Source organism: Corvus cornix, chromosome 15 (assembly GCF_000738735.6).
Source record: "Corvus cornix cornix isolate S_Up_H32 chromosome 15, ASM73873v5, whole genome shotgun sequence".
NCBI lineage: Eukaryota > Metazoa > Chordata > Aves > Passeriformes > Corvidae > Corvus > Corvus cornix.
This window is the reverse complement of record NC_046345.1, coordinates 1045741-1072920: the sequence shown is the minus strand read 5'-3', so window position 1 is coordinate 1072920 and position 27180 is coordinate 1045741. Positions and strand designations below refer to the sequence as shown.

The following is a 27180-nucleotide window of genomic DNA, read 5'->3' as shown; positions in this document are numbered from 1 at the left end:
TGCCTGACACAAATGGGAGCAGTGCTGTGAAAGGTTTTTGTTGTTGTTACTACAGGTGCAGTACAATCTCAGTACAAAAATCATGGAATTAGTATTTTTTTCATAGTTTAAGCAGCAGACTTGAGAGTTGCAAAGGTGATGATGAAATGTTGTTGCTGTCTCCTAGCTGCAGCATTCCCAGGGGCTGGGTAGTCAACATTTACTGGCTAAATCTACCAAAAAAAAAAAAAAGGGCTTTTAAAGTTAATTTGCATTCTGGTTAACAGTCACCTTCAGTTTGTCCTCTGGGGATGAGAGACTGTGAGCAGCAGCAGTCAAACCAAAACGCTGAACCAAGTGCAGACTTCAGCAGAGGCTTCAAGAACACAACGTTTTCCGCCTGTTTGGTAACTCGGCCTATTTAAGGAAGTTTTGCTGCCTGTGTCAGTCTGGAGATCAGACCAGATGATCAAAATGTTTTTCCCTGACCTTCCATTGCAGGGATCTATATACAGCACAATCAGTTTGGTTAGCAATTTTAGAAGCCCTATCTATAGACTTGGGAGAGTCAGTGGAAGTTCAGGCTTTTGCTGTAAATTGACTGACAGAAAATGACAAGAGAGTTTAGGGAAATGAGAAACCTGAGCCTGATCTTCTCTAACAGCTCAAGGCTGGGGCAGAGCTGCTTCAGATCACAGGACAGGCTTAATGTCATCATTCCATGATGAAAAGCTCCTTTTGATTTCAGTGGAATGGGGCTGCAGCTTGTGAGATACAGACCCTAATAAACACCAGGGCATCATGTGATTAGGAGATGTAGATAACTAACAAGGTCTGCACTAATAAACTGAGAAATCTTTGTTTACCCAACAGCTAGGACTTAAAGCTGCTTTCATGGGAGGTGACATGGGACCATAGGGTCACATGCTCGTTGCACTAGCAACTAGAATATGCAATATGCTTTTGTAGTTTGATTTTTCTACTGTCATGCAATTTCTGCTTCATAGCACGGCTATTTTCTGAGCTTGAGAAGTTTCCATAACCCGTCATGACGCAGCCAGGGTTTTACAGAGGCATTAGATTTTCCTAAAGCTATGCTGGAGAGGGAGACCCACATAAGGAAAACTAAACAGTAAAAGTTTGTGCACTTATACAGCTGCCCATAATAACAATTATATGATAGCAGCAATAAACTGAGTTCCCAAACTGATCTGAAAACACAGAGCTTTTTTGTTGTCTGATCTGTTAGAAATAATGAGAAACAGGGGAAAAAAGGATTGATTGAGAGTTTTGCAGTCTAATTTTTCTGGATTAGTGGCCTGTCCCCAGAAGTTTACAGGTTCATTTAACTTCTCTGTCTTCACAAACATATCAGCAACCCCAGCAATTATTCACTGGTGGATGTGAATAGCAGTACAAAATAAATTGGATAAAGTTGTTGCCTGCACTTCTAAGAAACCAGCTGCTTTGTGACATAAAATGGCACAGTAATAAGTGTTTGGGATCAGCAGGTGGTAAAGTATAGTACTGAAATAAGGACTGATTGGGCTCATGATTGTCAAACTTCTGTGTCACCAGTGGCTCCAATTCCACTCAGAGTCAGGATAAGGCCAGAGAAGGTGTTGGTGCTGCAGTGGGACACCAGTACCTCAATCAGCTGGAAACTCGGCTGCTCTCAGCACCTTGGGTTCTACAGCTGGCACAGGAAAGGGACACAAACCCAAACTCAAGGTGCCAAGAGAGACTACAAGAGCTAATGGAAGGTATTTCTTCCATGTGTAGGGAGATAAACTTAAGAAGAGCTATGAATTGAAAACTTCAGAGTATCAAACATTTGTGCCAGAGTTGGACAAATTTATCTGTGCTTCATACTTGAGGAAATAAAATCACCGTCTTAGAGACCGAAATCTCAGCAATAAACCATGGATTTCCTCTTCTAGGAGAGCAGTCAATACTTTCAGGTGCTCAGGAGATGGATAAATGAAATATTTTCAAGAGGAATAAAAGACCTGCTGTGGTTCAAAGTGACCAGAAAAGAAAATAAGGTTATATCCCCTCACCATCTCGTCATGGCTGAGATTTTTTTTTCTGAACAAAACCAAAAATGGATGAGTAAGCCCAACTGATGGGGCCTTGGAGTTGTTCTCTAAAGGTCTGTAGAACACAACAGTGAACTTGAAATCAGGGGTTGGAAAATTAATTTTTAAATCTTCTTTACCTCTCAGCAAGCTAATGCTTGGTATTACTCATTCACTTTGAGGCCTGCAGCTCTCAGTAAGATTAAAGATTTGCAGTAATACATTTATTTTTATTGTGCATCTATGACTGCTGCATTTTTTTTCTTGATAGTACCTACAGGGATGGAGTTAAATGAATCTACACTTTCAAAATCTCTTTAGATAACAGTTATTCCTGTCTTTCTTAGAAAAACAATGTCCTTACTGAAGCTTCAGAAATTATTTAGGCTTTATGTTTGCTGTCTGTGTTCATGTTTTGCTGTGGTGGCATCGAAGTGCAGATGTTTATAATGGCCCAAGTGTGAACTGTCACAGTGTGGAATAATCCTGTTCTCCCCAGTAACGAGCTATAGGGCATGAGGAAATGGCCTCAAATTGTGCCAGGTGAGGATTAGATTGGAGATTAGGAAAAACTTCTTCACCCAAAGGGGTGTCAAGCACTGGCTCAGCTGCCCAGGGCAAATCCCCAGGAGGGATTTGAGAGATGTGTTGATGTGGCCCTTGGGGACACGGGTGAGTGGTGGCCTTGGCAGTGCTGGGTTTATGGTTGGCCTTGGTGAACTTTGAGGGCTTTTCCTCCCTGAATGATTCCATGACTTTGGGTTTCTGTGCTAACAGTGAAATAGTTGGTGTGACAAGCACAGCTGCATTATGAAATGCTCTCCTGTTTTCCACTTTTAATATTCTCCATGCTCTCATTCTGCCTTGCACCTGAAGGCCCCAGGGCAGTTTATCAGAAGTTAAACACAGTGCTGCTGCTTCATGTCGAGCAGTTACCAAACCCACTGCAGGAGAATGGAAAAGTCTGGGTGGATAAGCCAAGGTCTGACAACTTTCTCTGGGCTGTGCTGTGACTCAGAATCAGCCAGCAGGAGAGCACCAATCCTGAGCATTAATTACATTTCACCCACCAGCCAATACATTTTGTGCCAGGTTCCAGTGCTACCAGCTCACCCACTGGCACAGCAGTTGGGTGCCCTTCTGACTGGGCAGCTCCACTCTGAAATTACAGGTTTTTAGAGCATAACACCAGCTCTGCTCCTCACTGAGCAGGATGTGCCTGGCTGTGGAGTTGCACATCAGCCCTAAGCTTGGCCATGGCTCCCCTGCAGCTCATTTGTGCCCATCCCCTGCTCCTGGGTGACACCCTGGGACAGCAGAGGAGAGGAATGACATTTCACACTCCTCTTCATCCCTGTTCTTGCCTTGACCTCCCACGTCTTGCTGAACAGGGGACCTGCTGAGCAGGCTGGAGACCTGCTGTGACCAGAGTGCAACTGGTTTTTATAGGGAAAGCCAATGGAACAAAGCAGACCACAGCCACAGCCAAATCCTGACAACACTTGTTTTAGAGCAGCATCTCTGACTGACTTGAAACAATTATTTATGATGCTGACAGAGATGTTAATTACAGGGCTTTACTTGCATTTAGTGTAGAGTGATTCTTGAAGGATGGCTGGAAAACATGTACCAAGGAACCCTTTTTTTTTTTTTTTTTTTTTTTTTAATTGTCAGGGTTTATGGACAAATCTTTCTATTTTGTGTTTCTTTGTCAAGCAAACAGGAAGATAAATGAGGGAAGCGATAATGAAGCACAGTGTGCTGTTGGAAATCTTTGCCTTTGTATCACTAACAGAAATGGGGAGAAAGAGACTCAAGCATTTTTTTGTTATTTGGGTGTTTGCCTGTCATTCAAACAAGATAGTGGCACAGGGAACGTACTAAAAGAAAATCACTTGGTTGTGCCATATTGACGTGTTTCCATTTCAGAGCCACACAAGGTGGTACTATCTTACTACATCTGCAAAAGGCAGGATGATAGCAAAAATTCACATGCTGAAAGTCTTGTTTAAGCTGAAGGAAACAGAAAAAAGATCTTCTTTCAAAGGGCAGTTTTCAGCCAGCTGGTGGCTGTGGCAGGTAAAGGCAGCCCTTGCACTGAGCTCTTCGTGTGCTCTTCTCAGCAGTTCAGAGGACAGAGCATGCTGAAATGATTGCTTTCGTGCACACGTGGCTGTTTGTGGGTTGGGTTTTTCCCAGCAGGGCTGCCAGCGAGGCTGGAAAAAGCAACAGGTGGGAAATCCCTGCTGCAGGCAGCTCCATGTGCGAATTTCAGCATTTCAGTGGATGGGCAGAAAGTGAACAAGTCACACAAGTGCTGCTGAAGTTTGAGCTCAAGTAGGCAGAGAATGAGTAAACTCCCAGCACTACAAACAGCGGCAGTGCAGTCTCAGAGGAATGGTTTCTGTGCCTCTAAGTGGATTGAGTGGGGAAGGTCTGCCTGTAAAAATGAATTAGGTGATGGCTGAGATCTACAGGAGACAACAAAATAAAACTACAGCAGATTCTCACTTCATTACACTGAATGGCAGAGGCAAATCCTGTTTGAGTGGCCCTTTATGACAAGTTTTAGAAAGGCCATGTAGGACCCAGTCTGTAGCCCCGTGTCCCCAGAGCTGCTATTTCAGAGAAAACTAAGTGAAGCATCCTGATAGACAAGCAGGGCTTTGCAAATCAGCGTGAGGGGGAGTCTGCTGGGAGAGATGGGAATGGCTTTTCAAAATGAGAGCTCAGTTGAGTGAGCTATTTTCACTGATAAATGTTATTTTAGGTCGTTCCACTGGTGGAACAATTGGAGTGTAATTGGTGAGATTCTTGGGACAAGTACCTTTGAATGGCACAGGAACTGGATGGAAAAGCCTGAATGCCTGTGGGGCCAGTTTTCTCTTTCTCTTTCAGGTTCAGGTGTTCATACAGGGAGCAGAATGGCAGTCAAGACAGCACAGAACTGGTCTATTAGGGCTTTAAATCCCTATCTAATAAAATTAAAAGACTGCAAGCTGTAAGATAGAAACAAAAAGCTGGTAAGACATAAAAAAGAGCAGTAATTTCAAGAGTGCAATAATTCTGTAGTCTCCATGTGAGACCAGGAAAACCTGGTTTCTCACTCCCGTGTGACTGAGCTGCCAGCACTAACTCCAAGGTTTGTTTCCAAATAGCCAGAGCTCAACATCAGTGAGTGGAACCCACAGTTTAAAATGGATATTTGTGCCTTGTGGATAGCTACAGGGCAGTCTGAATTTTGGTAACACTTTTTAGTAGTTTGTTTTGTGGGAGTTTGTCATAAACTGAAACCACTGCTGCATGTCTGAGAGCAAACAGTATTAATGGCCCACTGCACCAGAAGATTGGCTTTTCCAATCCAAATGTTTGTGTATTATAAACTACAAATTATTTCTTGGTCCAATAACCAGTAAAATGTTATTTACCATGTCTGCTGCAGCCACTTCTGACAACTCAAGTTGTTTTAAGTTGAATGAAGCAGACTCAGTAATGAACCCCGTGACAGGGAGAATTTAAATGCTCCTGAATTGGATTTTAATTTCAAAAGCAATAGATTTGTGACCATGCAAACAGAGCCTTGCTGTGGGACCCATGATGTCCCCCAAGCAGAGCTGCCTGGTTTTAGGTAATCCTTGTCACCCATGAGCTCCATAAGGGGCTGAACTGAAGGACACCAAACTGATTTGTCCAGTACAGAAAATCAAATATAAACCCTTCAACCCCTCTAGTGTTTATTGAATCACGTTGTTATTTGTGTTCATTCAGCAATTTTTGACTCATGTTGTTTTATCCTAAACACATTTGAGCAAAGTTCATCACATGGTGACCCTGTCCAGTGTTCTGAATTACTCATCCTGCCACAGACCCAGGGGAAACTGCAGTATCCTGCATCAGATCTTTTTTTCCCCATAAAGCCTACACAATTATTTTCATGAGTTGTTGCTGTGTATCTGCAACAGGTTTTCAATGTTAAAAGCTCCATGTTGAAGTTTTTCCCTCAAGTTATTTTTCATCTGCATTGTAGCAATAAGTGTGAAATAAATGCTTTGCAATAATTTAATTTCTGGTTAACTATCCTGTAGCAGTGCTGGCATACAGAGATTGAGAACTATGGGGCATTTCCTGATCTTGAACTACAAAAAGTGTCAGATCAAGAGCTCTAAGACCTACACTTAGGAAATAGGTGGGGAGTTATTATATGGATGCAAAGTTATTCTTTTTAGGGGTAAAAACATTGAGAACCACCCAGAATTGTTCAGCTGCAGGGGCAGTCAGAGCTGGGTTCTGCTGTCTAAGAGCACCACCAGCCACCAGATTTTTCTCCAAGTCCTGCACATTCAGTGCCTCTGGAAATAAACTCCTGTGCCCTATAAAATGATGTAAATCCTCAATCTGACGATTGATGCAAGAGCAGAAAACAGAGGGAATAATGACCATTTTTCATAATCCACCTTTTTACTGCTTTTACCACTGTATGTGCTCATTCATGGAACAATTTGGAGTGTTCAGCTTTTTTATATGCATTAATTATTTTCACAATAATTTGTTACAGCCATTCCTGCAAACACAGACCGTTTCCATCTGTTTCTTTTGATATGTGGGCTTCGAAGAGTCAAAGACCCTCTGTATTTAGTAGAAGTTTTCTCAGGTAAGTAGTGTCTATTTGAATATTCTATGAATGTTTATAGGTTTGGCATGAGCTGTTTTATTCATTGCAGGAAATGTCCTTGTATATTTGCATTTGAAAAAAGAAATTCTTACGTAACTATTGATCTGTTCAACACATTATTTCTGTGCCATGTCTTTTCCATCCTGCTGGGAATAACAGAGCATTAAAATCAAAGCAATATTTGATGGATTTCCTTGCTGAGAAAACTGTTTTGCTGTTACATGCAATATTGATGGAAGACAAAAGGAAAGATCACCTGCTTCAAAATCACTTTCTTATCTTGCTGTCCCGTGGCTGTTACATTGATTTGCATGTGTGCTAATTAATGCCATTGAAGTTGCAAACAAATTTTACCACCCATTGTTCTGGCTCAGTGCTCAGACTAGGCTGAAGTTTCCTCATAGTCACAAAAGGGAATATTTTGTCAGGTTCTGTTTGTGTCTGTAAAAGGTTCAAGTATTCTGGCATGGAAATTTAGCCTGCACTATTCAACTTACTTTTATAACCCTTTAAACCTTGTGGTGCTGAGTAGCAAATGCAGTTTGCAGTGAACTATGCTGTTATATTCTGGCATTCACAGAGCAGCAGATTTCTCTTGTGCAAATAACTGAGTGAATGGTTGCAGTTACTTCCACACGTTCCTTTACACAGGAAGAAATTCAAGTAACTTTGGCTTAGTGGCCAGAGTTGCTGCATTATACAGAGCATTGTTCTCTGGAGTGATTCAAAATTAATATCTGAGCTTAGTTAAATAACCCTTGAGTCATAAGAGATTGCATGAAGTAGAAAGGCTAAATACTAACTTTCAGATATGCTAATATTTGAATTCTGAGGAGTAATGTGAGCGCTGAGCATGGAGTATGGTGCACATTCAGTCTTTTAAGTAGCAATACAATATTTGTCTAATTCTTCAGTCATGGAGCTATTAAACATTGATTAAAAAATTAATGATTTTTATTAATAAAAAAGTTGTTCCTCTTCTGTTTCAGATTGGCACAGAAAGGACCCCAGTGTCCACCTGGGCATTATTGGACCTGCAGTAAGTTGCTGTTGTAATTTTTATTTCTAAATACTTTCATTTCCCTGCATCTGAGATACCACAGACCTATTCCAGACTGAACCTAGGTCAGAGGATTTCTGTTAAGGAGATAAGAAGGTGCAAACCTAGAAGTTGTAAAGGCTGTTCCCAACAGGTCTAAACTGTGGAAGCAATTCCAGTGCCCAGAGTTCCAAAGTTCAGAGCTGTGCTGTCAACAGAAGGGTTCCTGCACTGCAGAGGGAAACACCTCAGGGGGTTTTGCAGGAGGAGACACCCTGAGGGAGCCCAGATCTCTTCACTTACTGCTTCCTTCGATTACAGACAGAAGTTCTGAAAACTATCAAAATACTTGGATTCTACTCTTGGCTACTGTTGTTACACCTGTGGGATTTCAGACACCCACAAACTACTAAAAATGCATGCTTTTGCAAATAAAATATTAGAAATGCCTATTTCAACATGAATAACTTAGAAATGAGCCTATAAAATATTTTGAAAGGCAGCAGTTGCCATCTAGGAGGACTTTTTTCCACAGGCATTGCTAATGAGGATTTTTAATGTTGTGAAGGTGATTCAGATGCTCGTTATCCCTGTTCTTACATCTTCTGTTCACATGGAGCATTGGGTCTTTGCTCCATTCCAGCTGGACTTTGATGCCATTTCTGGGAGTCTCGATTTGTGCACGATTAACAGTTGTCAGCAGGTGCAAAATGATGTTCAGGTTCTGTCTGACAGCCGGCAGTGAGGACAGAGCTTGAGCTGACAAAGAAAACCAGTCCATTTTCTTGTACATTTAAAATCTCAGTGCACTAAAGCCTGGGATAAGCTGAGGCTTTTTATATATCCCCATTTCAGAATGATCTTAAAGTTGGTACCTCTGTCCTGATTCTTCTGCTTCTGTGTGCTGCCTGTGTAACTTAATGCTGAAGTTACAAAACTCATTGCAGGGCTTTTGAGAAAGAAGTCAGTGTTCTCCATGTAGATCCTGCAGCAGAGGGCTTGAAAAGGCAGCCTGAAGCCTTGGTTTAACCAGTGGAAAAGGTCTGGGGAGGCAGCTGTGTCATGTGAAACAAACTCTCCCTGATGCTTGAAGGGGACTAAAAGCGTCCCTGTTTCATCTGGGTAATGTGTTCCCTCTGTATCAGTCTCATCTCTGGTTCATCTCCACATGAGCCTGAAAACTTGCAGGCAATTTGCTTTATTAAAAAAACAAACAGACTCTCAACAGGAAAATAAGAACAATTTTTCTATTTTCTCATTCAGTTTTATTCTTTGCAAATTCTGGACATAGGATTTTATTGTTAAAAGCTGTTTTTACATTTTTGTTTCATCTGGGGTTTTTTTCCACGCTAATACACAAAATGATTTGGAAGTGAACTGGTGTGGAAGGCAAATCTAGAGCAGGTGTAATGAAGCTGTGCTTTAGAATCAAAAGATGCACTTGCTGCCTCCAGTGAGGATTTTAAACATTTTAGTCGTCTTTTTAAATTTGCTTCACTTTTTCACAAGCTAATGTCTTTACAGACCAGAAATACCCCTGTGGCAGTGCAGAGGCTGGATCAAGGGCTGAACCCCCTTAAAACATTTTAGAGCATATTTCTCTCACACAGAACAGTTCTCATACAGAACTAAAATATTGCTAAAGGAAAAAAAATACATCTCAGCTCTATTGGTATTTAGCTGCACTTTTCTTATTCATGGTGCTTCTCAAACTACAAAAATCTTAAGAAAATCAGTGCCACAGTCTATGAAGCATGTAATTTTTATTGTGAATATTAAAAGCCCGTACAATAAGATTATATTAATTAAGAAAAGAAAGAACAAAGGGCCACACTCTATTTTCTGCTTTACTTCCATAAGATGATAATATTTGCTGCCATAAGATTATATATTATTCCCTGCATTTTCTGTGCATGATTGTCTCCAATGGTGCAATCGAGGTAATGTTGCAGGATTGAGGCCTGTGTTATGTAAAATTTTCAGCATTTGTCTCCACTTCCAGTTTTCCTTTTGTTCATTTCTATAATGAAATTTGGAACACCAGCTAATTTTCAGCAGCTCCTTATTCTAAGAATAGGAGCTTATGAAACTTAAAAAAAGTTATGGCCGCAAAACTTGTGTTCAGCTGCTGGGTAACTTCTCAGAGCTCATTTTGTGTTTTTAACCCTGCTTGTTGGCAGTACAGAACATTGCTCCATCAGATAAACATTGGAGCCTGGGGTCACCCACTGCTGGAGTAAAGGGGATTCCTTTCACAGTGGTGCTGCCAAAACCTCAGAAACCTGAGAGCCTGAGCAAATTCACCCTCTCCATATTGAATATCTTTGCAGATTCCTCAAGCTCTTTGCTTGTAGTACTCTGGTGATATTCTGACAGAATTTTTAATGTACTGAGACCTGTTTTCCCCTACAAAGTCTAAAGTCTCAGCATTATAAAAAAGATGTTCCTGGACCATTATTTGAGTTAATATTTATGTGGCAGCATTTTAATATTGTGTGTTTATAGAAGATTTGCTAGGTGGGCTCTGTGCTTAACAGGCCCCTTCATCTCTGTGCAGCATTTGATCTGTGACTTCCTGCACTGTCAAACACATCTTGGATGTTTCTTTTCCTGTCAGCAGAGTAAAACTTCCTTAATGGCACATCTGGACCTGTTTGGTGGGTGTCCACACCCCTTTCCTTGTCTCATCTCTTCTCTTGTGATAGGAGCTGTTCAGCTCGAGCTGCTTTCCTCTGATCTCTGCCAGATTGATAAATTTGCAGCCCTGTGAAGGCTGTGCCCAGGGTGGGTGATGCTTACACAAATGATAGGGAACTGATGAGTGCATTTGCCTCTGTGCTGAGAAGTAACAACATCAGAAGTGGCAGCAAACGCTACCTGTGCAAGAAGTGGCTCATGGAGATATTCTGGGTGGAAGCACCATTGTTTGCAGGATGTTTTTGGGTGCCTGTGCTCAGTTCTCAGCCCCCTGCCAGAGCTTTGGAAGCACTCACATCCGAGTGCATTCCCAGCTCAGTGAGCAGCTCCTGCTGGGTCCAGTTCCTGCTGGATTGAGCCTGGGGTGAGGCAACTGTGCCCCCCCAGTTCCTAAATGCAGCTCGGGAGCATCACTCCTCTAAGTCACTGCTGTGCCCACCCTGGCAGCAATATTTTAATGGAGTTCTCACGTTCAGGCCAGGATTCTTGGAATATTTACCAGCAGAAGGATACAGCTCAAAGGCTGGTTCTGTCTGTGAGGCAGATGGCGACTGCTTGGCTTGCACTGAAGTAGAGGGGATAGGAATTAACAGCTCTCAAATTTTATGAGGCCCAGGCTGGAGTTTTTCTGATCCTTCTAAAGGGACAAGAACACAAGACCTTATCTCACTGCTCATTAAATCACTTGCAAGAACTCCATCGATTTTAGTGGAAACAGAGGGTAGTTCCTTATGAGGGGAACTCAGCATCAAAATGGAATTTTGGGGAAAAAGCTAAAAATATATTTATATAGAAATAGCAATTGGGACACTCAGTAGGAAATCTCAAAAAAACTTTTTTAAGCAGTTAAGCTTTTATTTTTTGTATTCAGTATGAATTCCTTCCTTAGTGCAAGTGATTCGCTTCAATCTTTAAATTTATGAAGCCCAGTTTTCATAAAGTAATCAATTTTGTGTTCAAAGCATACAATCATAGTTATAAAATAAATCCTGACTTTTTACCAAAAGGGTTTTCTAAGACACTTTGTGTTTTGTATCTCATAATCTAAAACAAAAACCCTACAATCAACCCCAAAATATTAATATACATTAAAAATTCATGTTATTCCCAGTCTTACAATGCTGCAAGCTATCATGTATCAATCTAATATAGTCAGTCAGCCTTAATAAAAAAAGCTGAGTTCTGTTCTTCATGTCTAGTTAAGGATTTTCAAGTTCTGTTTATTTCTTTTAATCATGTTAAATGAAAACAGCAGACAGAGTTAAGCTTTGTAAATAACCCTACTGGAGTTAATCACCCAGCTTAGACAACACTTTAATGCCTTCATGTTTTACTGGGGTTTAGAATTTTGAGTTTATTACTTTTCAAACAACTGTTTGTGTCAGAGCACCTGTGTGACTGTCTCAGTTTACACCCAGAATCTTCCTGAGGTCACTGAGGCACATTTTTACTCCGTGCATAGAGGGACAGTCCCTTGGCACATCAGTGCCCTGCCCCTCTCTCACACAGGAGCTGTCACACCAGGCCTTTGAGACAACCACCAAGTTACAGATCTGTGGTATGATTTCAAAGCTCAGCATTAAAATATTTTAGTTTAAAAATGTGCTAAACTTTATTTTTCTTCTCTGGGTATTTCAAACACAAGCTGCAGTGCTGAAGTGGTGCCACTGACCTCTGTGCATGCTCCTTTCTAGGTTGATCCAGTTTTTACAAGTGAAATTAAGGAGAAAGTTAAAAGGTAAGAAATTAACGTTAAGCCTTTTATCTGCTGAATGAAAGCAGTTGGCTGCCCCTTTTTAAATCATGTACATGCAAATGAATGTCCATGCACAGCTCTGTGTAAGTAACAAATCTGTCAGGATTACTCTCAGACTGGGTATTCCAAACACTGTAAGTTTTAGAATAACCAGTGTGTTCATGTTTTGTGTTACATCACACCTGATTTACTCTGAATTAGATTTATTGCTCATAGAGTCATGGAATGGTTTGGGTTGGCTGAAGGATCATCCCATTCCAGCCTCCTAGGTGTGGACAGGGACAGCTCCAAGCCCTGTGCAACCTGGCCAGGGATGGAACACCCCCAGTGTCTCTGGGCAGCCTGTCCCAGTGCCTCACCCGCCTCACAGGGAAGAATTTCATCAGTTCTTGTCGGTCTTTTCATGATTTCTTTCACGCTGGCTTAGGAGATCTCTTGGTTTCCAGGGCCCCTGGGGTACATCTGTTGCCGGAGCTGCCTCAGGAGGAGCTGCACGCTGCTGTGAGGAGGTGCTTTGCCGTGGTGAACAGCTCCCTCTCCGAGGGGATGTCTGCTGCCATCCTGGAGGTAATTCCATCCTCGTGCCGAGGTTATTCACTGAGGTTACAGAGAATCTGAAATCACCTTTTACCACTGGAAATGTGTGTCAACATCTGCTGTCCGTATTTCAAAGCCAGTGAAGACAAAACTAAAATGTTTCTTTTCGCAAGTGCTACCAATTAAGGTTTTCTTTCCTTGAACTGACAGTTTTTTGTGCTTTGTCTATTTATTTTTAAAGGATAGAATGTAATTTTATCAATCCTGCTAAATTAACAATACAGACCTGAGATGTAGAAATCATTCTGATTTACTGTAGTTGTCACTAGGCTTGATTCAACACCCACTTCCTTATAATCTTGCTAGAATGGACTTTCATTTATTTTTACATCCTTTCAAAAAGCAATCTAAGAGCTGTATTTCGTTATTTAATTCTGAAATGATTAATGAATGAATGACACGCTCAGTTAATTCTTTTGCCATCAGTATTGAAAATTAATAACCAGTTTTATTTCATATCTGTCAAAGTAGGGCACTGCTTAGTATCAAATGCTTTCTCAGAAAAAAGTAAGTGTACTTATAGTGGAAGTTCTTTGGGCAAGTGCCTTTCATGACTCCATTTATTTTGGTGGGTGCTGAATGTTGGCTCATCATGAGCTCAGAAACATTGCATCATTTGTATTAATGAACCTCCCATTTGTTTCTAATGAGTTGCACTTCCAGCATTTCCACACGTCTGAAAGTCCTCATGAGTAAGAGCTAAGTGAGCATTAGAGGAATTAGGAAGGGCAGATGATGGCGAGACAGCAAATGTGTATTTCCATCCCAAAATGCCAGTGCTCAGAGGTGGAGGCAGCTGCTCTTCCACAGCAGCAGTGCTCTGCTCCAGCAATTACAGGCTGTGACATTTCCAAACTTGGTGCTGTGTCAGGCCAGGCAGACTCTGTGTGGCTGGGGTGGAGTGCACAGAGCCCTGACTCAGGGAAGTGGAAGTTAGGTTTCTGTCACCTCCTCCTCACCAGTTCCCTGTTCCCCTCAGGGCTACTCATAGAACAGTTGACCAAAAATCAACCTGATTTATTTCTCCAGTGTCAGGGAGTGAGAAACAGGAGCAAAGCAAACCAGGAAGGCTCTGAGGAGACACAGCATCTGCAACGGCAGTGCCTGTGTGCTTGGTCTGGTGCAAATCGTTGTGCAGCTCAGGACTGATGGGACAATTGGGGTAGACTCCCCTCCACAGGGTTTGGGATTTGAGTGTCTGTTTGCTGTCACCTGGACACTGGGATTTGAGGACATGCTAATAGAATACCCTGCTGAGAACATCTCTCTCTCAGGGAGTGCCAGTCTAACACGGTGAAGTTCTTTCCTGGGGTGGCCAGCAGCAGGAAGGGCCATCTGCTGAGATCTGGTTAAATAATAAGGCACAAAACTATGCATAAAAACCTTCTGCTCCTAGGCTGGGAATAGCAGGCTTGAGTTTGGAAATGCAACTCTCATTGTCTTTGATGTTCAACATTTAACAAGGTCATGAATCTGTAAACAGTATTTTAGAGTGAGATAAATATATAATAGATAAATGAGATAAATAGATAATCACATCTAGTGCAACCTGCCTCAAGGTATGAAAGAGCTAGGAGCCATCACTAATTACTTTGTCAGCTGGTTCTGGTATCTCCCAGATTTGACCGTAACTGATCTGTTTTCTGTTTGGCATTTGAAGAAGAGAAAACAAACATTATAGCAAACATTAAAAATGTATCTCCTCCTCTGAGATCTCAAGAATTCTGCACGTTCCTGGGCATGTGATGGTGGCAAGGGCACCACTGCAGGAAAGGTTTGTGTGTTCCCTAAATTCCTGCTAAAACAAGGTTTTGACTCCAGCATCATTTCATTGGAGCACTTTTTCTGGGCTCTCAGGAATATTCCCACTGTTGTAAAAATCATTAGACTGTTATGTTGTTACCAAAAAGAAGCCAATTAAAAAAGTTTTAAAAATGTAGAAAAGGAAGTTGGGCAGACTCTATTGTGCTATAAGGTAAAATCCAGTCGTGGCCAACGTGTGAAGCACAGGCCTAGCAGTTTGGAATAAAAGCCATAGCAAATGATAAAAAAAAAAAATAAAGATGATGTTGTAAAGCAGTAAAATTGAAGAGCCAACAAAAAGATGTATAGGCTAGGAGGAGGAAAATGAGGGACAATGCAGAAGACAAAGTAATAAATAAACCCTGTATTTGCTCTACCAGCCTTGCATTGCTGGGCAGAGGTGCTTATTGGGTAACGTTCCCACAGCTTCAATTTACACCCTGCATCCTTCTGCAAGAGCAGTAAAACACATTTGCAGTCAAAATAATGTAACAAAACAGATGGCCAATGGACTAAAATGTTGTTTTATGCTATTATTCCTGGAACCCAGGTCAGTAAATTATACATATTTTCAACAATGCAAATGATTCTTTTTACTGCTTAAAAATAGAGTAAGTATCTAAATTAAATTTGAAGCCACTTCGTGCAGTAATTATTTACAGCCCAATCCATTTGTTTAAGGCCAGTGGTATAAAGGCAGCCCTGCATCTAAAGTATGTGGCCATCTGTTCTTTCAGTAGCTATAATTCACTGGTACCTGTGCTTTTGGGGACCTGGAGATTTTCTTGTGTAGCAGTTACTGCCCTCCAAATCTGAGACAGAACAAATGTCTTTCCCTTTAGAGTTTGGAAATTACAGAAAACTAAACATAAACTTGGTGCTCGACTTCAATCAATCATCAGCTCTGTAGCTTTCAAAACCAGAAGTGAAGGAAGATACCTTGAAACACGTTTTAGCTGTGCTGCAGCCCAGTGTAACCTGCAGGGCAGCACAGAACTGCCCCAGGCCACTCACACTCCTGCTCCATGGTCACTGTCCAGGTGCTCCTTCTCTTCAGTGGACAGTTGCCTGCTTGGGAAGGAGCCAGACCTGAAATTCTTCCACATTTTTGGTTTTTAAAAGGAAAATTGCAGCGAGGGCCTCAGGCAGGTGACAGCAGACGCTGCCACACTTCACTGCCACCACCCAGCTCAGGATTTGCAGCTCAGAAGTTCAGGTAAAATATCTTCATTCCTTATTCCCTGAAGGTGTTGGGTGAGGTCAGCAGCCTGAACATGAGGGTGTGTAAGGCTGTCAGAGCTGAATCAGAAATTCTGTCACTCTTGGGGGTGTTGGTGCTGCAGGGGTGCCGGTGTTGGGGCTGTACTGGGGTAACTGGAGCCAAGAGCAGCTTCCTGGAGCTGCAGATTCCCAGCCTGCCAGGCAGAGTGGGACCCTGACCTCTCTCATTTCCTGGGCAAAGCTCTGTGAACATCTGTACAGACTGCCACCCAATGCTTTTGGATCTCTTCCTTTGGGAAACAGATTTGTTTAATAGTGAAGTCAGAGCAAATGACCCAATGATTTGTGGGTGACCAAAGACTGTGTTTTCTTTCACCAAAATGACTTCTTAAAAACTTCCTTTTAAAAAATCCGTGTCTCAATATATTTCTAATTTATTCTGGTTTGTGTTCACTTCATTAATCTGTCTGAATTACCCCCAGGTAATCTGGTAGTTTCTGATACAAAGCATAGAAGAGGTTATATCATTAAGGGTTGTTACTATTTTTAGCACTACCTGCTGCAAAGCAGATGGTTGTGCCAGGACCATAGAAATGCTGTGGTCAGACTAATACATCTGCAGTGGTGATTTAAACAGTGCTTTCCTTGGATATTTTAAGTTATTAAAATATGTTGCAAAGTCCCAGCAGTCCCTTCCTGTACATTATCAGCCTGGGTATTTGTCTCTTCAGTTTTGTCCAAACTATAAAAAAATCGTGGTTTTCTCCTTGGAATTTTGTTTGCTTGCTGTGTGGACTGAAGCAAAATTGCTCCTCATGCAGGATTGTAATGACAGCAATTAAAAATGCATTGACTCTGGAGGGACAGGGAATCACTATGAAACAGTGTGAAGATTTCAGGGAGTGAATTTCTTCCTCATTTGACACTGTGATAATTGCACAATATGAATATTTCTGGTTTTACAGTGAGTGCATCTCCAGACTTCCCAATTCATCAATAGTAATTAAAGCTTTCGGATCAGGACATGCACGAGCAGCAGAGCTGAGGGCCCAGGGTTTGCACACTCAGAGCTGAAGCTGTGTTTTCTGAAGTGGCTTGGCAGTGCTCTCTGGGGAATGCTTTGCTGGCCTGGAGTGGATGCTGATTCTGCAGCAGCCTGAAACGCTGCGAGCTGAGAGCCCACAGCTCCCTTCCTTTTTAATGTATTTACCTGAGCACACACAAATACCTCCTTCAGATGTGTTCCCTGCTCTCTGAGGAGTCCCACAGGCTGTGCAGATCTTGTGGTTTGGAAGCACAGTGTGTTCTGAGAGCAGAACTTTCCTGTGCTCTCTTGCTAGAGCTCAGTCGCTGCTGTCACTGTCCCCTCCTGCAGCCCCTGCTCGCTCGCAGTCCTGGGAAGGCCATGCCCACAGATCATCTCAAAACAAAAGCTTTTCCCAGAGCTTTCTGTGACCCACAGGAATCAGAACCCAGCAGAAAGTGCCAAGTGACTTCCAAGGTCCCTTTGCTGTTGTTGAACTGCCCACAAGTCCTGAGTTCTGCATGTTATAGAAAATCTGGGGAAACTGTGTTTGACCAGAACTAGGAAACAGCCATTTCCCTGGCTTTGTGTGCTCTGAACACATCTTCTCACACATAGTAAGGGAATGACTTGGTAACAACCTTTGAGCTGGACTTTAATTTTATTGTCTTCAAGCCTGGTGTTGGGAGCTTCCAGGGGGAAACAAAGTGCACACTTCGAGGTGGGAAAGAATAAAGGATGGAGCAGCTATCCATGGACTTTCTGCACTGATTGCTTCTGATAATGTGTTCAAAGTTACAAGAATAACAGAAATATAAGCAAATATTTCCAAGAAGTTCCACATAGGAGATCACCTTACACATGGTATATTTCAGTTAAAAAACTGGAGAGGTGGGAAAGAAGTTTGGTTTGTTGTTTCTACTTTTCTTACTAAAATTGTCGTCATTAGCACCTCGAAATCCATGAATCCTTATAAACTGTTGTTTCCCTTTTTTTTTTTAATATTCCTCTAGGCAATGGATTTAGAAATTCCAGTGCTGGCTAGGAACATTCCTGGGAATGCAGCAATAATAAAGCACAAGGAAACAGGACTGCTGTTTTCAAATCCCCAGGTAAGAAAAGCACGGATCCTTAGGTTCCTTTTCTATACAGGCCTGTGTCTGTCTGGATGCTTGGCTTTTCCTCTCAGCAGTTTTCCCCAGATTCTCCTTTTTGGAGCTGTGCTGCTGCCTCCCCTGCATTTGCAGTTCAGGGAGATTGTACTAGGTGTCAGCCTTGCTGAATGTTTGTCTGAGCTGCTCAGAGCCACTTGTTGCACTGGGGTTTGAAGGTTCCATAACTGAATCCTGCAGGAGATGCTCTGGATGTGTCAGATTTCCCTTCAAGTAATAAATAACTGGAATAGGAACTTGTATTAGACAAGCTGTAGCTCACCAAAAGAGAATGAGCCTCAAGTTCCAGATGACACATTTTGCAGTCAGTGTTAATGTAAAGTATTTTTAGATGCAAGATATTGCTCAGTCAGAGAAATTAATAACTAAAATTAAGTCAAGTGTTAGGATGAAGCCTCAGTGAAGTTAAATAAGAGTGGGGAAGAGAGGGAACACTAACCATATTTAAATGCTGGAAATTTTCATTTCAGCATATTTTCCTGCATTAGGGCTTTGCTATTACATATTCATGTATGCTGTGGAAGATGACTCTCAGAAAAAGATTCCCTCCGAGTTTTATCCAACTCAAGATTAAAGAAACCATACTAGAATAGACCATTTGATAATTTTGCAAAGTAGAAAATATATCTTATTTATTTACTTTGTGGAGTGTGTGATTAATGCATTATGTTAAGTTGTGCTTCTGGAAGGTGAATCCTCTTTGGAGGAGTTTTTTAGTAGAAGAACTCTTGCAATTCAAGTATGGTTCTGTTTGTTTGTTTCTGGAATAGTCAATGTTTCCAGTGGTTACTACCAAACCCAAAATATTTCTTTGATAACTTCTGTACATGTATTCCCTGAAAAAAGCCCACCGACTTCCATATGCTCCTCCAAAGCTTCCAGGACACACAATCCTATTGAACCAGGGACTGAGAGCTCTCCTGGTATTAATGCTGGTACATTCTCTTGTTTCCCTCAACACTCTGGCTGCATTTGGCTTGGAATTCAGATTCATTATTCATACCAGCCCCAATTAGCTTTGTCATCCATCCCTGTAAGGAGCCTCTTCTGTGACCTCCAAGCATCCCACGTTCCACGTGTTTATTTGGGACTGGAGATCAATTAAAAATCTGCTACACATTTCACCCAGGGGTCCCAGTGGCATCAGTGGCTCTGTACAAATGGCTGAGGACTGAAGGGCTGTCTTTAATATCAGGACTAGAGTCACAGGCCATAAATCTGTCTAGAACTGGATCCAGGTGCTTGGCAAAGTCTGTCTCTGGCTCCAAGAATCTGGACCAACAAAGATTAGAAAAGAAATTTTCCTTTGCGAAGTTTGGTGGATTAGAAGAGGAATTTCCTTTGCTAAGTTTGGTGGATCCTATCTGGTTGTGAAGATACAGGCTGGATCATAGCTCAGGAGTAGAAGGCATTGCTTATTTTCAGTTGTTTCTGATCTGAGGAGGGAAAGCTTTGCAGTACAGGTACCTCAGATAGGAGCAGTTGAGCCTGCTGTCTTTTGAAAGCCAAATTAGAGGGATATTAATTAACCATTATGCAATGAGGATTGTTTTAAATTGTGAGTGCTGTTGGCTTTATTCTTTCATTCTTGCTGGAAGTGAGCTTTTGTGGCTTACAGGAAAGTAGGAGATGTTGTGTCTAATTGTAGCCATCCTTAACCATTTGCATTTGGCTGGAAATAGCAAAAGCCCTGCCAGTCACTGGAGGCAGCACTCAGATGGAAATAGTTAATCTGACAGTGAAAGCCATAGAACGTTTTGTTCCTGACACTCCATCATTTGTGCACATTACTGTGCACATTACTTTTAAATCATGGTTTGATCCTGCTGCTGCTTGAATTTGCAAGTTTATGGAATATTTGACACTGAGTTAATGGGACCTGAAATAAAAAAAAGTAAGAGATAAGAATGGGGCAATAAATAATGCAAAACTGTGTTAAACAGGAAGACACAAAGAGTTATTCAGCAGGCTAAGTTTCAGAATTACATGTTCAATGTCTGTAAGAGCTTATGGAAGGACCTAAATAAAGAGAAAGGAGGTAAATAAACTCCAAAGCCAATAAGAGAGGGACCAAGCATGGAGAGAGGCTGAGGGTGTGGGGCTTGGCCAGCCCCTGAGAGCAGAGGCAGCGTTTGGAGGAGCAGCAGCACGGCTCTGGCTTCCAGTGCTTCCCTCTGCCACACGGTCAGGGCTTCTCCACCAGGGCTCCAGGCCAGGAGCAGCCCCGCAGTTCAGGCCTTTGCCCCCTCACCTGAGCAGAGCTTGTGGCAGTGGCAGCTCTCCCAGCCCAGGCTCCCCAGGAACGCTGGCCCCTGGCCCCGGGAGCGCTCGGGGCCAGCTCCTGCTGGGCTCCAGCTGCCCCCGGTGCATCTGTCCCTGCTCTGCAGTCACACCTGCCCTCTGCCTTCCCTGGGCTCACTCCTGTTGTTTAAGGATCGTGTCCTTCTGTCTGCTGAAGCTGCTGTGAAATGCTTTAATTGCAGACTTGCTTTCATTATATAAATATTAACCATGCATCTTATTTTCATTATGTGTGAGCTGTGGCACTGGTGCAGCTCTCGTGGTAATTGAAGAATTATTCACTCTTTTTACTCAGTGCACTCATTTTCCAGCTTTATCTCCTGGATACCTGGGTTCTTGTGTCTCTGCAAAATATTATACAGGATTTATTTTAGGTACTATATAGAGGAGTTGACATTTTCTTTAAGGATGATTGGTCAATTTACCAGGAGAAAACTGTATTGTGGATGTTGCTGTTGAAAAATGCCTGTGTTTGTGGTGGAGTACTTCCCCTGAAAAGGGCAGATGTGAGAGTCCTTCTGGATGTACAGGAGATGATTTTCTCCCTTTTTTCTGGGTTGTGACTGACTGCTGAGGCTCAATTTTACATTGTGTTTTGCTGCCACCTCTAAATTAATTATACCCACTCCTGTCTGGGAGTAAAGGTTTATTAGAAATAGGGATGGCCCCAAGTAGTAAGCTAGCATGAATATCACCTCCTCCATCTGGGCTGCTGGAGCTCATACCCTCAGGTTTGATAGTTGAAAGGCAATTTGTGAATTTGACCCCTCTTTCACCAAAACTGAAGCTTAGTTCCCATCTACAACAAAATAAGGGAGTGCATAAATATTTGTGCAAATATCACTGGCACAGATACAGCACAACAGCTACTGGAGACGTGTTGCCTCCCTGTAATTACTTTATATATTCCAGGCTTCTGGAAAAGCAGAATGAAATGCTGGATTTTCTGAAAGAGCTCAGAGTTCTGAATGTCTCCATGCTGCAAGTCCAGGCCTCAGACTTGCCACAAAACCACAACTGAAATGCCAGTCACTTGTAGTTAGGGGAGACACCTGAAAAATGAAGTTATTGCTATCTAAAGCTGAGCATCCAAACCTGAAAACAAGCTAAGCCAGCTGCTCCAAGGGTAAGAGGCAAAACCCAGATAAGTCACAGTGAATCTTCCCACTGGCTTCCAGTCGGATTGCAAGTGACTTGTGGGTGGTCACATTGGATTAGGAGAAGAAGTAGGGATAAGCCTGAGAAGTCCTTACTCTCCATCTCCTGGTATTTTTCCATTTGTTTTTTTTCTCTCCTGCATTTTCTCAAGTTTTATGCTTTGGACTCAGTTTGGCATTTTTTCCTGAAATTATCCTCAGCCTTAAGTATGGTAACCATGAATAAGGATCTCATTTCTTCTATCATTTACATGTTTCCAAGTTTTTATCCTCCATCTCCACATTTTCAAAGAATGCTAATAGGACTACCTGTCAAGAAATGTTACATTGCTGCTTCTGTTCTTAGGTAATTTACATAAATTATTTTTAAACATTAAATAAAATCCTCCACAGGAGCATAAAATTAAAGTTGGAATGAAGTTCAGTGTGAACAGTATTTATTACTGTGATTATCCAGGCAATTGGATGAAGCCAGCACAAGTCAGGTGAGACTTTCCCACCTTGCCTGTTGTGTCTGGGGGAGGAGAGGAAGGTGTGTGTGGAGCTGGGGTGGGGTCTGCCAGACACAGCCTCGGGTGCTCCCACCCCTGCTCTGGGGACATCTCACAAGTGAGGGACTGAAATCCCAGTTAAATCAGCACAGGGCAGCTGTGGGTGGGCAGCAGGCTGGACACAGAGCCCGTGGCTCTGCCAGAGCTGCTCTGTGGCCAGAGCACAGCTCAGCAGCAGCACTGGCTGATGTAGAGTAAGGGGCTGCTGTTCACACGTGTCCATGAAAAGCTGCTCGTTCTCTTAGCTGGTTACAAAGCTCTGCACAGAAGTGAGCTGTGTCTCTGACTGTTTCATTGCCTGGCAGTGATGCACACGCTGCTGCTTTGTCTTGTCAGAGGGAGTCTCAGCAGTGCTGGTCCCGTGCTCCCTGTGGTTGCCCCTAGCAGCGTGGGCCAGGGGTCCCAGCCCACGATGTATTCCTCAGAGCCAGCACTGGCCCTGCCCCAGCAAAGCCCATTCTGTGCTAGCCCGAGAGTCTGTATCTGAGGAGGTATTTAGACACTCTGTGTACTTCGATTTTCAGGTATAGTCTTCTACTTTAGCTAATGTTGAGATGAGCTCTGGTGTTACCTGGGCTATTTCCTGTCACAGCTGACAGGCTGGGTAAATAATGTATCTCCTTCTCCCGTCCTCTTTGTCCCCCATGTCCCCATGCACTGATCTTCGCTACCAATTGTGTAGTAGTACATTATCTTAATTTTCCACTGACATAAGAGCTGTCTGCTTTCCTGAGCTGAACCAAGGCACTATTTTGCACAGATCTGAGCGCATTTGTAATCAAGCTGAAGCACTGGAAGTTGTCTCTTGATAGAAAATTAGACCAGCTGCTCAGAATAGATTAGTTCAGACATCAAATCTCCTTTCACATGTTTGAAGATCACAATTTCTCTTGCCCAGAAGTAAATGAGAGAGGCAGAGGAGCAGGCAGAGGAACAGTTGTGATCTTTGAGCTCTGGTATTTTGCCCAGTGAAGTTAAAGGGAATATATGGCTTTTTTTGGTGTTTGTTGAGCTAACCCTGCTGTATCTGCCCAGGTGCAGCCCCTTCAGGAGAGCTGGCTGCTGCATGCCTGCTCTTATCTTTACACTGTGTTTATGTTGTGACTTTTTTACTCTTACCATAAAATTCACTGAAGATGTCGCAGTAGCAATGAGATAAAAGTTTAGCTGAGCAGAGCTCAAACATCTGATTGTTGTCCTCCATGCAGAGCAGGCAATTAATTTACAACCAGCCTGGGTTTCCAACCATTGGGTAGGCAGACAATTTTTGTGCCATTAAATTTGTTGCTTATTTGTCTTAACACTCTGGGAATTGTATTTGATTTTTAATGTCTTAATTGGTGGGCTGCATAAAATAATAAAATTATTATTTATTGATCATTCTTTATAAATAAATTACAGTATTGACCTTGAAAAATGACTTAGGACAGCTTCATATATTGGCTCACAGTTGGACAGGTACCAGCTATTTCAGTATCATTAGGACTTTTTCAAAGAAATTTTAATTGAATTATTTCTTTATCTTTTTTAGGAGTTTGTTGTGCTGTCCAAGAGTTTGATGAATGACCCCATAATGGAAAAAGAAATTATAACAAGGGCCAAAGATTACGTGAAGAAACATCATTCCTGGGAAGGTGAAAGGAAAACCTACCAGAATCTTGTGCTGAGACTCCAGTGACTTGCAAGACTCCAGCTGACAGCCAGTAGAGCACTTTAATGATGGAAATGTGATTAGGTTTGGGTTTCTCTTGGGTTCTCTTCAGAAAAATAGACAGGCATTGTTATTCTGTTCAAACATATCAAGATCTCAGCTGCTTCCCAGTGTCCCAGGTGTCCAGCTCAGCTCCCTGTGCCTGTGTGCCAGTTCACCCCAGAGCAGCAGGAGGACACCCCTGGAGCAGAGCCCAGCTGGTTGCTGTGAGGAGGCCTCAGAGGGTGGAGGATTTCCTGCACACAGGGCAGCTCTCACTGCACAGAGCTTACGGGAAATGTTCTGCCCGTGGTGCATCCCAAGCCCCGGCAGCAGCAGCAGCTTCCCTTCCACTTACACCCATCTGAACGGACTCAGGTACCCACCCCAGAGCTGCTGCCAAAGCCCAGGCTCCACAAACAGAGCATTCCCTTCTTACCATGACACCTTCCCTCAGACCAGCAGCGAGCACAAGAAGCAAAGGGAATGTTGATGCTTGGGGCAAGGGAGGAGCACAGGGCTTGTTCTGTGCTGCCCCCTGAGCCCCTGCAGCCCTTCCAGAGCAGCTGCTATGGCCCAGCAGTCCTGTGCATACGTTTTTTTCCTGGGGACCAGAGCAGGAGGTGGCCCAGACCTGGCTCAGGTGCCAGAGCTGTGCAGTGCCCTGGAGCAGTGGCTGTTCACAGAGATGCTCTGTTACATAAACTACCTCTTGAGTTTGCCAGTTCCTTTGGTACCTCTGTGATTTACTTATTTAGTAAAAGATTTATGAGACCTATAAAAAGGGAGGGGGGGTGTATTTTCAATTTACTGTGTTTTGGTACTGCATGTTCTTATTTGTGGCTTTGCAGGATGTATTGCAATATAATGCAGCAGGCTGTCTTAAAGTGAGACTGATCTCTGCTTAAAGTCCACACTAATCACCCTTGTCAGCCCAGGGCTCATGGACATATCTTTGTGTCTGTAACTGGTCATCAAAGGACTTGCAGCTAGAGGAAAAAAAAAAATTAGGGTCATATTTCTAACTACTTGTTGGTAGGAAACTGTTTGCTTTGTGCAGTCTCCATCCTGCCCCAAGGAGAGCCTGGGAAATGTTTTCTGTTGACTTCAGTGGCTGTTGTGTCAGACTTCTCTTTCTAGTAATGAAGTTCACTGTGTATTTTAAGCTTTCCTCTCTATTTCTTATGTTTTGCAAGAGCCTGGTACAGTAAACAAGAAAGCAGTTTGAATGCTGTATATTGATTTCTCCCAGATTTCCCTCCTTGTTTTGTGCTGGGGCTGCTCAGCTCTGCCTTCAATAACACAATCCCCAAGGGCAAAACCGGCCTGATTTAAAACCCAGGAATTGCTGCACTCCCTTTTGAGCACATTTTTCCTCAATACTCCTGGTGTGTCCTTTGCCATGCTGGGGTGCAAGTGCAGCTGTGCTGCTCCTCAGTTTAAAAGCCACCATCCAGCCCTGAACAGACTCTGCAGCAGAATCCTCTGGCTGGGTTCTCCTGCTGGCCCTGCAGGAGCAGTGCTTCCCTGGACCTCTCCTTCTCCAGTGAGCAGCAATCCCTCCCAGGGCACTGCTGTGTCTCTTTTGGCCACTGCAAACCAGACACTGAAGGGGGAACTCCCACAACGTGGATTTTCAGCTTAACATGGGGCTGGGGACCTTTATTAGCAATAAAAAAACAAAAAGGACTTTTCCAACTAACTGAGCCAACTTCAGGGAGTCCTGTTCCTCTCAAAACCTCTCGGAGATCTCCTCTGCCAGCTTATTTCTGATAACCTGCTTGATTGGCTTTGATCCTTAGCCTTCCCCCCCACTCCCCTTCCAATAGTAGTGGTTGTCTTCTGAGAAAAATAGGTTTTTAGAAGCAAATAAACAAATACAAAATGTGGGATAGAAGCCTAGGCATTGAGCTAATGGTAAGTGATTAGTAATAGTAATGATTAGAAAGCTTTTTCTGCAGGCTGATACATTTATTACCAAGCTTCAAGCAACTATAAATACATTGATCTGGAATTTGTGCTATTCCCAGCAAAACAAAATATGTTCAAGTGAGAAATTCTGCTACACCCTCAGAATGTAATTAACATATGATTTTTCAGGCTGTATTTAATCTATAAATATGAAATCTGCATCTGGGAAACAGCATGCTCATTTGCATGTGATAACCAAAGCAGAAGCACAAACAGCCCTTCTCAAGAGCTGCATGAAGGGAAAAAAGGGAAAACAACCCAAAGTGTGGTGAGCTGAGCCCTCAGGACTGTGTGCAGTCGTCAGAGGAGGCAGCACTCATCAATCAAGGGCAGTCAGCTCTGGGCTCATTTATCACAGGGGCTCCTGCTCTGCCACAGGGAGCTCGGCCATGAAGGCTAAAAGGTTGGGGCAACAACTGCAGGGAGTTTCATCATCATAAATTGCGACGGGATTTATGTTTTAAATTTCATCCAGTCTTATGTTCCAGGCCTATAAATATTCAATGAGTCTTATAAGTCCTTGTAAGGAAAATATGAGACCCATGCAAGCAGTTTTGGGTATAATTATCTTTCCAGCAACTTCACTCAAATGATTTTATAGGTAAGAATAATCCTTTTGTTGTCCTGCAGCCCTAATTATAGTATTTATCTTCCCCTTCAAAGCCCCACTCCTACCCAAGCAGCTTTTTAAGCAAAGCACACCTCGATGAGATGCAGATACAGCTCCAAAAATAGCACTTGTTCTGTTTGCAGGAAAAAACCTACATTGTGCATTTACCCCACGGCTACTTCTGTATTTCAGGACCTTGAAATGTACTGTTAATTAATCCAATTACATGCATTTTATTTTGCAATTAACTCTGCCCTTGAATCCATGGGAACTGAATGGAAGCAGTGGACCTGTACAATGGGGACCACGATGCTGTTCCCTTTCTTTGCACAATCACCCCAGAACTGGAGACAATTTGGTGGCGTGTGACAAAACCCAGCCACGTGCAATGAGAGCTTTCTGAGTTAGGATTTCATTTTAATTAGCCCTAAAGCACACATATCCCAATTTTCAGAGTTACTTTCTACATTCTCCTTCAGACCTAGCCAGCATCTGCCCTAAGAACACTGATGCTGGGTAAGTTTTCCCATTTTTTGGGGTGCTGGCCATTTCCAGAACCCCAGCACTCCAGCCTGGCAGCAGGCAGTTGCTATAACCATATCAGGACTTAAAATTGTAAAAGAAAAATGTTAAAGTGTATATTGAAAGATTTTCAAGTATCTGTGCCTCTCCTGCAAATCATTTCCCATCAATTTAGCCTGTGTGTTAACCAACCCAAACACCTGCAAATGCTACCTTTAGGTTTACTGAATGCACAAGCACTTCAGTCTTCTTCTCCAACATATTTTCTCCTGTCTACAGGCTCATAACTCGTTCTGTCCCTCTCTCCCCTCAGTCTTTTTAATCTTTAGGTCAGGAGTCA

At 42.7% G+C, this 27180-nt stretch overlaps 1 protein-coding gene across 2 annotated transcripts in view; it reads left to right on the top strand.

Moving 5' to 3' along the window:
- Nucleotides 1–24973, top strand: part of GLT1D1 (glycosyltransferase 1 domain containing 1) — a 43490-nt gene extending 18517 nt beyond the window's left edge. Inside the window, exons 7-13 of one of the 2 annotated variants that reach the window (XM_039560898.1) lie at nucleotides 6613–6708; nucleotides 7719–7768; nucleotides 12160–12203; nucleotides 12668–12788; nucleotides 17880–17978; nucleotides 21890–21981; nucleotides 23579–23695. In XM_039560898.1, coding sequence (XP_039416832.1) covers nucleotides 6613–6708; nucleotides 7719–7768; nucleotides 12160–12203; nucleotides 12668–12788; nucleotides 17880–17978; nucleotides 21890–21981; nucleotides 23579–23606 — 530 coding nt within the window. In that variant the 3' untranslated portion in view covers nucleotides 23607–23695. Of the gene's footprint in view, nucleotides 1–6612; nucleotides 6709–7718; nucleotides 7769–12159; nucleotides 12204–12667; nucleotides 12789–17879; nucleotides 17979–21889; nucleotides 21982–23578 lie in introns of both variants that reach the window. The other variant, XM_039560897.1, reaches the window with a different exon arrangement.
- Nucleotides 24974–27180: the final 2207 nt, after the last annotated feature.